This window comes from Hirundo rustica, chromosome 19 (genome assembly GCF_015227805.2).
Source record: "Hirundo rustica isolate bHirRus1 chromosome 19, bHirRus1.pri.v3, whole genome shotgun sequence".
NCBI lineage: Eukaryota > Metazoa > Chordata > Aves > Passeriformes > Hirundinidae > Hirundo > Hirundo rustica.
The window spans coordinates 10,033,749-10,049,837 of NC_053468.1; the positions used below are offsets into that span (position 1 = coordinate 10,033,749).

General features: G+C 49.9%; 1 protein-coding gene across 1 annotated transcript in view; it reads left to right on the forward strand.

The window, feature by feature from the left end:
- The window catches only part of GALNT17 (polypeptide N-acetylgalactosaminyltransferase 17), a 209,367-nt gene that overhangs the window by 179,287 nt on the left and 13,991 nt on the right, over positions 1–16,089 (forward strand). The window contains exon 7 of the mRNA XM_040082495.1: positions 13,936–14,121. Within this exon, the coding sequence (XP_039938429.1) occupies positions 13,936–14,121 (186 nt within the window). The remainder of the gene's footprint in view (positions 1–13,935; positions 14,122–16,089) is intronic.

The following is a 16,089-nucleotide window of genomic DNA, read 5'->3' on the forward strand; positions in this document are numbered from 1 at the left end:
CTTCCTTCCCTGCCTGCTCCTCAGCCCTCTCCAGTCCTGGAGCTGTAGGAAAAGGAAGGGCTGGAGGAAATGGCTTTCCCCAAGACACTGAGTCCACAACAGGATGTGTAATAAACTGTAAGAATGATCTTCCTAGAAATGTCTGATTAGATAATAATAATTTTCCTCCTCTTGGTGGGAGGGGTTGAGGCTCTTTTCCAGGGAATGGCAATGGATTCTTTCTGTTAGAATCAAATCTCTGAGTGTGTGAGCTCCTGTGAATGTACACAGAGAAATAAATGGAAACAGTCGTTTTTATCAACAGACTCGGGAAAAAGAATTCTGTGGGAGCTCTTTTATGGCTCTGTAATAGAAATTTGGGTCAAATCTAACTGCATGGTAGGGCTGGATCACTTCCACTGCTCTTATCCTTAATTGTGAGATCAAGGACAAGAGGAGCCAGGGAAAAGATAAGGACAGGGCTGCTGTTATTAAAATGTAATCTTGAAATTAGCCAGTGCTGGGTGAGATTTAGTGCTGCTAACTGGGCTAGCAGGGCCTTACCAGGGAGTCAAGGCATTGTTATTCTGCAGAGAGAGTGTTTATTTCTTAATTTATTTATATTTGTTTATTATTCTTTGTTGAGGGATACATTAATCAGTGATTTTTAAAAAGAGTTGTGTTACAGAAATAGAAACAAATGGATGTTGGGTGACCTGAAATAATGACTGCTAAGTTGTGGATTTTGACCAGAAATTCTTAAAATTTATTTGATGTTTAGGGAGAGTTTCATACAGGGAAAAAAAAAAAAAAAAAAAAAAAAAAAAAAAAGGAGGGAAAGCCCAGGAGTAAACAGAATCCTGTCAGATAAATACAGGAAAGTTTTCCTGTCTGGCTTTCCCACTATCTCTGTATGTTTCACACAAAATCAGTAATATCAGGTCCTAAACTTTGTAAATAAATCAATGACCCAAGGCCATGACCCCTGCAGAGGTGGTTTGGTTTGCTCTGATCCAAAGCCTCGGGATGCAGCTCATGCAGAAATTACTGTTTGCACCAATATCCAGCGCAGTTTAATTCACTCCAGGGATTTGACTGCTCAGGAAAACAGGGCTTTTATTGCCTGTCAGGATTCCTTAAGGTTTATCCCTCCGCACTTGGCAGTGTGCCTGTGCTGCTCAGCTCTCCTGATTCAGCTCCTCTGATAGAACTTTATTGGAAGTCTTTGATCAGTAAAAGTAGAGGTTGAGCCTTAAAAGCCTCCAGCTTGTCACTGACCTTTGTTCTTTGAGACCCCAGGCACAGCTCAGGTCCTTGTGTGATGTTTTGCTACATGACCAAAAGGAACTTCTCTCCTGATCTATCTCAGCATCACACAATGGATGATCCCACCTCCTCCATGCTCTAAGGAACATGGAAAACATTCCAGACCACGTTTTCACTCTGATACCTGTGGGCACTTACTGTACAGGAGTTACTTTACAGTGTTTGGGAAGAGGGTAACTAAAAAGAGTTCTTAAATTGTGCACAGTAATCTACCCTGGAGAAGTTTCTGAAGGGATCTTCTCAACTGGGATAATTCACAGGATGTGGAGATGGAGATCAGAGCATCTGGAAAACACTGCAAATAGACATTGAAGTTTAAAATGTCCCTGCTATTCCAGAACCTTGAGCAGGCCCCAGCTGGGGTGGGACTGCCAGTGCAGCAGGAGCCATCCCCAAGCTGTGACAGCTCTGTCCTCCTGACTGTGTCTCAGTCAGGGGCTGTAAAAGGAGGGTACAAAGTTAAACAGCACAGAAAGAACTTGTCAGGCTGCTCAGGGGAAGAACCAAGACAGGATTTCACACCTTCCTTTCCCACACCCAGCAGTGTCCTCACTGGGACCTCCATACATCCATATCAGGCATCTCTTTATGGGAGTTGTAGGATGCTGCAGCAGCCCTCTTATTAGAGGGTAAAAGTGAGCTAAGGCACAGACTTCTTGTTAAATACAGCCTGAAAAGGGTCCTGGTTTATTCCTCTTCATGGCTTGGTCATCTTAGTTCTAACCACTCACTGACTCTGGCTACAGCAAGCTCCTACTGTAGGTTTCCCTCACAGCCTCTGACTGCTGGTTATTTCTGGCTGAACTGTGACTGCAGGGATTGGTGTGCAGACTGACTGCAGGCTTTTACCCAGCTAGAGACTGTGACTGCAGGGATTAGTGTGCAGACTGACTGCAGGCATTTACCCAGCTAGAGACTGTGACTGCAGGGATTGGTGTGCAGACTGACTGCAGGCATTTACCCAGCTAGAGACTGTGACTGCAGGGATTAGTGTGCAGACTGACTGCAGGCATTTACCCAGCTAGAGACTGTGACTGCAGGGATTGGTGTGCAGACTGACTGCAGGCATTTACCCAGCTAGAGACTGTGACTGCAGGGATTAGTGTGCAGCTCCTGACTGCAGGCTTTTACCCAGCTAGAGACTGTGGCTGCAGGGATTAGTGTGCAGACTGACTGCAGGCTTTTACCCAGCTAGACTGTGGCTGCAGGGATTAGCGTGCAGACTGACTGCAGGCTTTTACCCAGATAGAGACTGTGGCTGCAGGGATTAGTGTGCAGACTGACTGCAGGCTTTTATCCAGCTAGACTGTGTCTGCAGGGATTGGTGTGCAGACTGACTGCAGGCTTTTACCCAGCTACTCTGTGGCTGCAGGTTCCAACAACAGGCTCTGACTGCAGACCCAGACAGACCTCACAGCAGGGATTCTCTCTCCCCAGGATCCTGCTTCACGATTCTCTCCTTTGTGATCCCCAAGATTCCTCCTCCATGATGACTCCCCCCTTACCACCTAACCCCCTCTTTTATCTCACTCACCTTTATTGGATATAGCTGTGACTCATCGGGGCAAGGCTGTGTTGGGAAATTAACACAGCTGTTACTTATCAGGGGTGAGGTCACCTGTGTTCCCTTCTGCAGGAGGATAATTCAGGCTGGAAGGGAGGTCTGGGGTCTCCTTCCAGCTCAAAGTGTTGGATCAGCTCAGTCAACCCTTCCCTGCCATATGTGGGACACATGAGTGTGCCTGGGGCCTAGCTGGAGGTGGCAGAGGTGGCTGTGGCTGTGCAGGGGGGTGGCTCTGCTGTCACCTCAGATCTCCTCATGGAGCTGGGATGGGAGGTGCTCTTGTCCCCAGGGATGGGGTCATCCCAAACTGCAGTTTCAAATGTGTTCTGCCTGCCTTGGCTGGGGTGGGGTTTTGCTCGGGGAGGGCCCCTGAGGCTGCTCTGCCAGAAAACCTGGGGTGTTTTCCTAAGGTCTGTGATTCTTTAATTGCAGTAAATAATGCAAACACATAAATTAACCCTAGATCAAGAAGGGGATTAATTGACCAAGATCTGTTTGCATTTTCATGCCACCAACACAAGGTCCATTAAAGTGGGGGATGTAACACCTGCATGTGCCAGGGTGTCCACCACAGCCCTTCCCACATCCTTTCTGGGGTGAGCACAAAGCTGTTGCTGCTCTGCTTAGACAAGGGAGGCTGAAACCCTGGAAAGACACTGGGAGATGTGCTGCTGGGCTCAGGGAGGGCAGGGTTAATATCCAAACAAGGCTTAGAACCAGATTAGATTGAGTGTTAATACCATTACTAATAAAAATGGGACTCAGCTCTGCTTTTAACCAGTTCTGTGCAGAAAATGGGGTAAAAAATAATTTTGAATCAGATACATTTTTGCTTCCAGCCTTTTCAAATCTGTCTCTCAGCTGTTCCCTGGCTGTGCTGGTAGAAAAGTTGTATTTCTGGCTGCTGTGAGAAGTTCAGGGGCTCAGGAGTCAGGGGCAACTCACCCAAAGTTTGTCTCCACCAAGGAAATGCTGTGGGTTTTGTCAAAACAACATCTCAGAGTGAGCACAGGCCCTGATCACTTGCTCACATCGCATCTCTGGAGATGAGAGAGTTCAGATGGCCACCAAGGTCTTGGAGTGTTCCATGGATAGATCAGCTGTCGTCAACCTGAATGCTGCCCCCAAATTTCCCATCAGAACTCCATCTCAAAGGCTGCTCTGTACTGCTGGGAGATGTTTCAGGAGCTGGCCACACTTGAAGGAGCCGCTGGTGCCCCCAGGATGGGAGGAGCAGCAGTTAGGAGGTCATTTACCCAAGAGAGCCTCTGCTCATGGCTTTTCCAGAGATTCATGGGAATTTCAACATTTGAGCTTTTTGGGAGCTCTGTGACAGTCACTTACCAGGGAGTTTGCTGATGGGACTTTGAGAGCTACAGCGATTATTCTGGCTTTAAATTCAAAACTTTCTTGCTTGCAGTGTTCATTATTTCCAAGGACATTAGGGCTGCACTGGAGAGGAGATTTTAACTCTGCCAGGGAAAACAAGCAGATGGTGGAGAGAGTGGCAAAACTGTGTCAGAGCTCCTGGTCTCCAACCATCTGGTTTGGAGCATGGCTGGACGTTTCCATCCTGCTGCCTCTCTCTAATGAGGGATCCCAAATCCCACTGGCCCTGCCTGGGCATCACTGCAGGGACAGCTGGTGGCAGTGCAGTGTCCCTGAGGCTCGGCAGGACACATAAGCAGGTTTGGTACTGGCTCCCTCTGACTCTCCTGAACCTCTGGGCATCCCCTCCTGTCACAGCAAGGACCTGGAGCTGCTGGATGAGCCCAGAGGAAACTCCAGGATGAGCAGAGGGATGGAGCAGCTCTGCTGGGAGGAAAGGCTGGGAGAGCTGGGTATGTTCACCTGGAGAGGAGAAGGCTCTGGGATGATGTTGTTGCCGCCTTCCAGTGCCTGAAGGAGCTCCTGGAGAACTGGGGAAGGGCTTTGGACAAAAGAATGGATTGCCAGGACACAAGGAATAGCTTCCCACTGCCAGAGGACAGGGTTAGATGGGATATTGGGCAGGAATTGTTCCCTGGCAGGGTGGGCAGGCCCTGGCACAGGGTGCCCAGAGCAGCTGTGGCTGCCCCTGGATCCCTGGCAGTGCCCAAGGCCAGGCTGGACAGGGCTGGGACTGTGGAAGGTGTCCCTGCCCATGGTATGGGAGTGGGACAAACTTAGGAAACATCATAAGTGTGGCTTGGAGCACGGACAAGGAGTAAAATACCTCCTGTGTGTCCCTGTGTGTCCCCATGTGTCCCTGCATGTCCCTGTGTGTCCCTGCTCACAGTCACATCATCCAGTCCCCACACCCAGACCCTGCCTCTGTCCCTCCCTCTGCATTTTCCTGCTCTGAACTCAGGAGCTGCTCTCTGGACAAATTTCTTTTCCAGCGGGGTGAGCAGAGTCACAGCCAATCAGACCCATGCAGGAACATCCATGGAGGAGCTTGGCTCTGTCCCAGCACCTTCCCATCAGGAATGGTGGGAATACCTGTCATTACAGATCACAGAGCAGTGGGGCAGTGCTGGAGTCACAAAGACTGGAAGCAGCTCCATGGAGCTGGGTGCTGTCAGCTCAGGAGCTGCTCGCTCCCTCAGCTGCCTCTCTCTGCATCAATAATTCTGTTTCAGAACCACTTCTCATGGTTCCATTGCTCCCTGGCACCTTCCCTCCTCCTCCTGCCACTCCCCACATGGAATCCTGTTAGGCTGAAGAACTGGCTGTGGATCATTTCCTCCAAAGGCCTTTTGTGCATGAAAAATAGATCAAAATCCTGGGGAGCTATTTATGCTGGTTTATTTTTACAGCTCTGACAGAAATGGTAATAGGAAAATGAGATCAAGATGCTTTTGGCACATTACTGGCAATAAAATAATAAAAAAAGAGCAGCCTCCAAGCAGATCAGGGTTAGATCCTGCAGGTAATTTCTGTGCTAGGAGTGCACAAAGCCCAGCGTGTTCAGCTCCTTCTGCAGGGCCTCCAGGTATTGTGGATGCTGGTTTTGAGGCACTTGTCTTTTATGAGTCTGTAATAATCTTTGCATTATGCTATTACAACATAATCAGGTCCTTGTCACACTGCCAAGGCTGAGCAGATAACATCAGAGCACTGAGGAATTTCAGCTCTAAACTCATTAGGACGACCCAGATTTGTTCCACGATATTTCCAAACCTCTCTGTGCTCTGCAGGGATGTGCTTTCAGCCAGATGGGGGCTCAGGAGGAAGATTTGGGCTCCAGCTCCAGCAGAGCTTCCAGAGAGGGTCTCTCCAAGATGGGATGTAAAAATCCTCTGCTCCTCTTTTTTAAAAAAGTAACTTCTGGAAGCACGAAAATGACAGAGCTGCAGTGGCTGTGGGTGCTGCAGCTTCATGTTGCAGAAATTCAGGTATCGCTCCTGATGCACTGGGAATTGAAATGCAGTTTTCCATCAGTTTTCCCAAGCCTTGGGGATGTGGACATTCATCATTCCAGAGAACCCTTCCCATCCTGTGCTTTGGGATCAGAATTTTTGGAATGCAGCTTCCCACCAAGCTTCTGACAGATCTTACTGGGCGATAACATCACATCAATCCCTTCTGCAGCCAGCAGTGATGCGCTGTTTAGAGCAGGTTGGGCTGCATTTGTTGGAGATGCACAGAACAGTTTTTTTCCTTGGAAAAGCCTCCAGTCTGAGCAAACTCCATTGCAGTGTGTGGGAATGCTTCTCCTGGAGAATCCCTGCTCTGCATGGATGGGAATCTTGCTTTATTCTGACCTCTCAATATGTCAGGTGTTAAACTGCTTAATATTGCTTGAGGATGAAAATAGTTATTACCCATTTTTGCTGCAGGTTAGGGGTTGTGGAGTGCCTCTGATTCCACTCTCCTTTGGCATTTTTAGTTGCCATTACAAAACAGATTAATTTAGGAAAAGTTTGAAAATTGTGACACTGGAAAATTTGGACATTTCTATTATTGGTCTGGCACAAGATAGACAGGAACCTGTCTAAAGTGTATCATCCATGAGGCTAAAACAGGAGCAAAGGAGAGCCAAAGAAGAAAAATAATTAAGTTTTTAAAATGTGTTCTATCTCTCTCCTCCAACTTCCATTCTCTGCTGGGATGGATGTGGGCTGGGATGGGCAGGTCCATTCAAAAATCCCGTTTTAGGGAGATGGCCCATGGATGCTGGGTCTGATCTGGCTGCTTCTAATCTTCCCAGGAAGGTTTTCTTTGGCCTTGGACAGAGGAAAGGAATCTACAGGTGCAGCAGGAATTTCCTTTTCCTGTTCCAACTGCAGGACATGGAGTCTCCTTGACTTCTCCCTGCAGGTCTCCAGGATGATTCTTCAGTTGTTCAGGATGGAGCGGTGCAGGGATTTCCAGCAGGATGCTTGGGTGGGTCTATCCAGAGCTGCTGCCTCTGCCAGGGATGTGCCAGATGGTTTGGTCCTTGCACTTGGAAATGCTTCTGCATCCCCTGGCTCTGGATGTGGGGTTGGGTGTGACCTTGCTGAGCCTCAGAGGTGGCACAGTCACTGCTTTAGATCAATCCCACAGCCCCAGGCCTGATGTGGTCTGTGAAAATCCAGATTTTCCTCTTCCTGGAGTGCTTGTCCACCTGCAGAGATCAAGAGTTCCAGAGTTCCCAATTCAGCTGATTTCCCTCCCTTTGTTCCCCTCTGTGTGTGGTTTCTTGGCTCCCCTTTATGTGATTCCACTGCTGAAGTTCTGTAGGGATGGTGACAAGGAGCAGTGGCACTCCCAGAGCCTGGAGGAACCCTCCAGTGATGATTCAGGATCCAACACCCATCTCTATTTGAATACATCCTTGAAAAATGTCAGATACCAGCCAGCCTGCTGCGTGTGAGGGTTCTGGAATGGGACTGTCACCCATAAAGGGCCACCAGCTGCTGATGGGGAGGTGTTTATCCCCCAAAACTGGGGTTGGACAGGCTGGCTGGGGTGGGGGTGTCCCACCGCTGCATTCCACAAGCCGTGTGCCAGGGAAACAAAGGGAGCACAGAGGTTTGGGGGAGCAACTTCTCCATCCCATTCCTGGCAGCACGAGCTTGGCTTGGGGACCCCCTCCCCTGGTGTCCTGTGGGGATGTGGGATGGGGCACGGCCCAGGTGGGAACAGGAAGGATGGGAATGCTGGGAATGTGGCTGTGCATGTTGTTTATTCCCACAAAAGCAACAGTTGGGAGAGATAAAGTCTCTCAGAACTTTACAGGAGAAATTATTCTTTCTTTCTTATTCTTTCATTCTTTCCTTGCCCTTTCTGCTGTTTCTCGGTTTGATTATTTAGCCCTTTGTTATGGTACATTCTGAATTATTTCAGCTGCCCCAGTAATTGTGTTTTCCCCCTAACTTTGGAAGTTACTTTTCAAAGGAGAGAGAGGAGCAAAGATAAGGCAAAGCTGCCAAATGTGAAATCTATGGCTAATTAAGGCAGGGGGGTGCTAATCACCTCAGAAATGAAGCTATCAGCTGAAAAGCCTGGAGTGGGTGGAATCAAAGTTAGAGAAGGGTTTTCCCCTATTTCCTTCTGTCACAATGCATTGAGAGATTCTAAGTTTCCCTTGCAGACATGTCCTGACACCATTAGATGCTGTCTCTTTGCATTAACTGCAGAGCTCCAGCTGGTGCAGGATAGATTTCAGTCTGAACAGTGAAAATTCAGCTCTGAGCAGATAAAGGCAGGGTTTGATGGGAGCTGTCAGTACTCGTCAGGGATGTCACACTAGGACCCAGGGTGGTCACTGTCTCCACTGTTCTCTGGGCACCCTGTGCCAGGGCCTCCCCACCTTCCCAGCCAGGAATTACATCCCAATATCCCAACCATCCCTGCCTTCTGTCACTTTTAAGCTATTTCCCTGTGTCCTGTCCCTCCATCCCGTGTCCCCAGTCCCTCTCCAGCTTTCCTGGAGCCTCTTCAGGCACTGGGAGGAGCTTTGAGGTGTCTCCAGCGCCTTCTTTTCTCCAGGTGAGCACCCCCAGCTCTGCCAGAGCAATGGAAAAGCAACTTTGCCTTTGCAGCTGAGGCCTGGGGTGTGCTGGCTCTCTTGGTTTGGAAGGACAGGTGTCTGCCAGGGAAAGCTAGAGCCTTCCATGGAATGGAGAATGTAAAACCCTCCCTCCAAATTACTATAATTTTGAAACAAAGGGGCTCTCAGGCAAAGATATGGGAATAGGAATAACAGTTCTTTACTAGGAATATTAAAAAATAAAAATGTAGTAGTGCAAAGAAGCAAATAAACAAAAAGAAAACACTGAGCCAGAACACACCCTGTTGGTCAGGGTGTTGGGAGCAGTCCAATCACGTCCTCCTGCAGTGACAGATGTGGTTCTGTTGGAGCAATGATCCTGTAGAAGGGTGCAGTTTTCGTCTGAAGGTGCAGTGGTGGTGAGATGGGTGGTGTTCCTCTGGCAATCCAGTGCAAACAGGCTGTGCTGGTGTTCTGAACCTCAGGTTTTATCCAGGCGGGAATGCCGGGCTCCTCCCCTGGGTGGAGCATCTCCCAATGGATGATGGAATTGTCTCAGCCATGCAGTGAGCCTCGATGGCCCATTAACAGCAGATATCCCCTGCAGGGAGGATGGGTCCTGGGATAAGAACACTGCTCCACCTGGATTAACAGCTGCCCATTAACAGGAGGCACCCGTCCCCTCCCCCCTGGAGTTATGAGGAGTGTGTTATACAAGAGATGAAGAAAAAATCACCTCCCCTGCTGGTTTCAACAGATGGCAGTAGAATTCACACTGCTGGTTACTTATTGCAACCCAAGACACTGGCACAGGAGCTGCTGGTGCTGCTGGGAGCTCCCTCTGCACAGAGAGCCACCTGAGCCTCTCCCGGGGCTCTGCTGCCCCACAGCATCACTGCTGAGCCCTGTCCCAGCCTGGGCTGGCCCTGGGCTGGCTCTGAGGTCCCACCTGTCTCACAAACGCTCTCACACACCCGCAGCACCTCCGTCTGTGCTTCCAAAGGGTGGCTGGGAACCAAAGCTGGCTCATCCCATCTCTGGAGCACAGCCTGTCACAAGAAGACCTTGTGATGACCAAAGTTTGCCTCCCACAGGGAAACAGGAATTTGGAGAAGGCCTCTGAATCCAACCATTCCCCAGCACTGCCAAGGCCACTACTAAGCCTGTCCCCAGGTGCCACATCCACGTGGGTTTTGAACATTTTCAAGCACACTGACTTCAGGAATGGTGATTACACCACTGCCCTGGGCAGCCTGTTCCAATAATTGACGACCCTTTCAGGACAGAAATTTTCACAATTTCCACCCTAAGCCTCCCCTGGCACAAGCTGAAGCCCTTCCTTCTTGTCCTGCTACTTGTCAGCTGGGAAAAGAGACCAACCCCCACCTGTCTTGAAACTCCTTTCAGCTAGAAAAGAAGAAGGTCCCCCTGAGCCTCCTTCTCTCGTGTGCCAAAGTTCCTGGAGCAGATTTAGCAGTGCAGTGTCAGCTGTGCTTGGACATTTCACTCCCCAAGATAAGTCACTGCTTTTCCATGTGGAATCCTTAGGGCAGTCACATTTTCCTTGGAAAAGAATTACAAGTGTATTCTCCAGCAGCTTTCTGCAAAACACATCAAAGATCTCCGGGTGATGGATTTGTTGTCTGTTTGTTTCTCTGGGATTCCTTCACTAGAGTCTGCTCTTAACTGGTTATTTATAAATCCCAGCATTTCCCATGGGTTTGATTCCTGCTGTGTGTGGATTGATGGAGATGTGATTGACTCACCCTCATTTTCTGGGGGGAGTGGGTCTATTTTTAGCTCTGTATCACTTCATGGGTGAATGAGTGGCAATTTAATTGTGTGGGTATGGGAATGTCAGAAAACGGAAAACTGGAGACTTGCTCAACATATTTAACCTGCTGAGTTACTGTACCCTGAGCCTCTGAGCACAGCTTTGTGTGAGAGGGACAATTTCCAAGGGATGGAGGGACAGGACACAGGGAATGGCTTCCCACTGCCAGAGGTTTGATGGGATATTAGAAAGGAATTGTTCCTGTGAGGGTGGGCAGGCCCTGGCACAGGGTGCCCAGAGCAGCTGTGGCTGCCCCTGGATCCCTGGCAGTGCCCAAGGCCAGGCTGGACACTGGGGCTTGGAGCAGCCTGGGACAGTGGAAGGTGTCCCTGCCATGGCAGGGGTGGCACTGGATGGGCTTTAAAGTCCCTTCCAACCAAAACCCTTCTGTGATTCTGTGATTCCATGAAAAACCCCATAGGATTCCTTAGCAGTGAGGTGCTCTGTGTGTTAGAGGGCTTTGCTTGGATCAGTTGCTGCTCACTTGGGACACAGAAGGTTCCCAAGGACCCTCCTGCCCTCTGGGCTGGTGCCATGGGGTGAGGTCAAGGCTGGGACATCAGAGCAGGTGCCTGTCCTTGTGCTGGGAGGGTTGGACCCACTGGGCTCTTCTGGATGTGTCCTGTGGGCACCAGGAGAAGGAATTCTGTGCCCTTGAGCCATTGTCAGGGCTGAGGTCTCACCCTGAGCTCATGGGGCAGGCACAGCCCCACAGCCATGGGGGATTCACTTGGGTTGCAGTTCCCTATGCACCTCTTCACCTGCATTTTGGGTGCAGGAGGGGCAGAAATTCCTTGTGGGGAGCAAGCAACTCCTTCCTGGGACAGAGATTCCAGTGTGACTGGGCCATTCCTGGGTCATGGCTCTCTTTGCTCCTGCTGTTCCCAGCAGAAATATTTGTAAATACCTTATAAAAACAGGAGTTCTAAAAATTTATAATGACAGTTCAGGCTCTGTTTAGGAGGTCGATGTGTGGTCTTTCCTTGGATAATTCCTGAATTAAGTTTGTATTGATCTCTCTGGACCAGGCTGTGGATGTGCACCCCTTTGCTCAGTGCCCAGCTCTCTGCCTCACCCCGGTTATTCCGATGTGGGGATTCCCAGGTGGTTTGTACAGATATTCCTGAATTTTAAGGAAGCTGACGTGAATTATTTACCTGAAGCACAAAAGGGTAACAGGGCAACGGTGTGACTTGTGGTGGGCTGGAAAATCACATTAATTATGATTTTAGTAGTTTCAAAGTAATTATTCTGATTTTAAATCAGGACAAAACCTAACAAATCCCCAAAAGTACAAAACCAGGAGATGCTGGGGATCACTCTGGACTAGAACATTTATTCAAAGTAGTGGTCGAGCCCAACAGCCTTGGGAGCACCTCAGGGCAGAGCCCATTCCTCTGTTTCACCAAGATGCTGAGAAATTAAAGAATTCAGCAGGCAAGTAACACAAGCAGTTTCTGCCTTAGGAGTATTCCTTTAAAAAGATATCTGTTTTTCTTTGGGGTTGCCTAGTTCAGCTCTGATTTGCTTTGCCTGTGGCGTGTTGCAAACCTTGAGTGGACATGGTTGACTTGGCTGGGGTGGGAGGAGGAGGGGAGGGACAGGCAGGGACAGGCCAGTCCCGCTCTGAGAGACCAACTCCAAATCCACTCTGGGGGCGTGAAATTGTCTTTAAAGGGTTCTGGAAGGTCAAATGATGGAGCAGGAGCATGGTGGGATTTTTCTCACATTTATACAACAGCTGATACAACAGAGCTCAGGTTTTTTGCTGGAGGCTCCTGTTGTGCAGCAGTCGAGGAGGGAACAGCGTGAGGAGCAGGGCTATCCCGAGGGAAGGTGTCCTTCTCTGCTGTCACCGGGGCTGTGCCCCACACTGGAGGGACCAAAGCCACCCCTGGGAGGTGACACCGGGCACTGCTCCGGGCTGGGGACTCCTGGTGCTGCTGGAAGAGGGAATCAAGCAGGGCCCATGAAAATTAGGGCGCGCAGACAGAAGGAAAGGTGGTGAGCCTGGAAGGGATCCCAGAAACGCTGGGTGTTAGAGTAACTCTGCAAAATGATAATGCAGAGCAGCCTGCTAGAGGCCTGCTTGGAATGTGGGTTTGGAATGATTGCCCAGGGCCTGGGGTCCTGTCTGGAAGGTGAATAACTTCTTGCTGATGACAAACAGGCAGGGAAGAAACCAGGTATGGCAAATCTTCCTGCAAATCCCCTGTGTGTGAGATCAAAAGAGGTTATTACAAGATTTTATTAACTTGTAAACTGTGATTTAAGGGAATTTGAAGCAGCACGTGAACGAACAATAATGAACAAATGTTTTCAAGTGGGAGAAATCTGTCCCTGCCATATGTTTCACTGACTCATCCCTTCTGCAGGAGGGGATCTTGGAATTGTCTGAACTATTCCAGTCACTAATGCTTTTTATTTGGGAGGAAAGGCAGCCTTCACTGGGTGAGGAAGAGACCTGATCCCTCTAAAGCTTTGGGCACGGGTTAATCCAAGAGTGGTTTGGGTTGGGAGGGGCATAAAGATTTTGTATTTCCAACCCCACAAATGTTCCCTGTGTGTGTCTGTGTGAGGGTTTTATCTTCTTTTCTTTGTGTTAGAGCCGAGATTAATACATGGGAGTCACAGTTTTGTGTTTGTACTCTCTATATTACAGCCTCACGAGCCGTGAGCTCTAACTAGCAAGTTAGAAAGTGGAGGTAAAATGGATGCCTCTAACTCTGTCCAAGGTTATTTAGGCGCTAATCACCCAATAATGAGGTGACACCTATATTATTTATACTTTTGACCCAATAATGACCACTCAAGGCCTGCAGTGCAAATCTTTTTCACCCAATTAGAAAAAAAAAACCCTGAAACCAAGAAGAAGGTGAAGAAGAAGGACTTAGGCAATGCTCTAATTCCTCCATATTGCCCTATGTATATTAATATATACTAAAATCTCAAATCTAAGTTCTTCACCCTGTGAGATCACACAATGCTATTCCAACCACACACCCACAACCCCAGTGCTATCACTCAATTTCGGAAGCCTGTTCCACAGCCTCAAGTGAAATGTGGTTCTTGCTTGGGAGTCAGTGTCTTTTAGAACAGAAAGCCTGGAATTTTCAGCCTCCTGGGTTCCAACATCTCCGTGCTGGGCAGAGGCCACACCTGGCCGTGGGTTCCCCTGCCGGTTGGAGATGGGATGCTGGGATAATGTGGAATCCTCAGAACCCCCTCCTTCCTCTTGCTGCCCACGCTGAGGGAGCTGTGGCTGTGTTGCAGGTGTGGCTGTGTGGGGGCAGCATGGAGGTGCTGCCGTGCTCCAGGGTGGCTCACATCGAGCGCAAGAAGAAGCCCTACAACAACAACATCGGCTTCTACACCAAGCGCAACGCGCTGCGCGTGGCCGAGGTCTGGATGGACGACTACAAGTGGCACGTCTACATCGCCTGGAACCTGCCCCTGGAGGTACAGCCTGGCCTCGTGGTCACTTCGTGCTTAAAACCGGAATTATGGAGCAGTTTGTGTCCCTAAGCACAGCCTTAACTCGCCGGGTCTCAGCCCCGGCAGAGCTCCCTCGCCTTTCAGGGAGAGGTTCCAAAAGCTGCAGGCTTTGGAGGGGTTCCTGCTGTTCCCACTGCTTTTTTAGTGTGGTTCTAAGAATTAAACCTGGACCATAGTGTTTGTCTCCCTGAGTGTTTCCCCAGCGTGAGGGGATGTCCTGACACTGCTCTGCAGGTGGAGTCTCTCTGCAGATCCGTTTGCTGGGGGATTCTGGATGTCAGTCAGCATCATTAGTGCCTCGGGTTTATCCCTGTGTCACATCCAGCCCGGCTCAGGTTCCCAGCTCATGGACACTGACCCCTCCCAGAGCTCCCTAGGGATGTGTGGCCCAGGGGCTGGGGCTGTTTGTTTTCCCAGTGCTGGAAGGTTGGGAGGTAAAAGATTGGAGGTTGGTGGCTCACAGAAGGGGATCCCCTTCCTCTTAAACCTTCTCCTTAAAGAGCTTTGGGGGTACCTTTGATTTCTGCCCAGAAATGGTCAGGTTGTCCTGGATCTGACACATTAATATTGGTGTAAATCTGCCACGTCACAGCTTGGTGACTCTTTGGAAATCCACAATGTGCCACCAGCAGGTCCAGGTGAGCATGTCCAGGGACACATCCTGCACAGGGATCACTTCCTGCACCTCTGGGAAAGCTCCACAGGCTCCAGGAGGAATTTCTGCAAGTCCAAGGCTGCTGCTGGGGCTCTGCCCTCCCTGCAGGTTGTTTCTGATCTTGGAAGCCAAGAGCATCTCCTGGTTCCTGGCTCCAAATGCTGCCTGGAGCAGCCCTGGCAGGATCAGTGCCCCATTCCTGGCACTGCCAGGGGAGGTGGGGCATGGGGAGGGCATGGGGAGGCAGCACTGCTCCTGGGCCATGGCTGGGATGAGCAGGTGAATGAGCACTGCCGGCTGCCCAGTTTCACTATGAGGTCAGACTGGGGCCACAGTGTCCAGCCCCATGGGTGCACTTATTTCCAGCCGCCCCTTGGTGCTAAAAACCAACACCAAATATTCCTGCTTGGCCAAGGCTGAAGGAGCTGCTGGGTCCTAGTGCTGCTGAGGGAGCACTGCCAGCTGGTGTCTGCCCCAGGCCTCTGGAAACACAGGAAAACAAAAATCTGAGCTGAGATTTTCTGAGGAAAGGTTACGTCTGGGGAGAGCTGCTGGCATTTGGAGCCACGGCAGTCACAGCTCTGTGCTGCCTTAGGGAATGGCCTGGGAAGGGCCAGGAGCTGCAGGTCTGTGGTCCTGGGAGTGGGGGGATCCAGGGCCAGGGGGTACAAAAATAGCAGGAAATAAAGGAACAGAGATGGAAAGAAAAGCTGCTTTCCCAGGGAGCTGCAGGAGGGCTCTGGCTGTGATAGGCACCGCTCCAGGGGCCAGGAGATGGGGAGCTGCCTCCAGCACCGAGGGAATTTGGGGATCTTAAAAAGAGGCTTCAAGATCCAAATGTTTGTAGGCAAGGATCAGAAATCCTGATCCTTAGGCAGATTCCTTTTTAGAGGTGAGGCACCATCCTCCTGCTCAGGAACAGCTTTGGAGCTTTGCAGAAAGGATTAAAATCCATCCTGTCGAGACTGGAAAAGGCAGCATCACATGGATCAGCGCTGGGAGAGGGAACAGGCCTGGGTGACCCAAAAACAACTTGAAATTTTTATGCAGGTCTTCCCCATAGGTCTGGGTTCCCCAAAATCCACTAGAGTTTTTAATACAGGTCTTTTCCCAATCAAATCAAGATTTAATTTGAGGGAAGCCTTGTTGAGTGGGGGAGGTTTTCTGGATATGCACTGGATTATTTTGTGATGCCGAGGCAAAGCCCTGCCCTGCCCTGCCAGGTGCTGCCTGGCTGCTCTGAGCCCCACGTTGCCCACTCAGACCTCAGCCCGTCC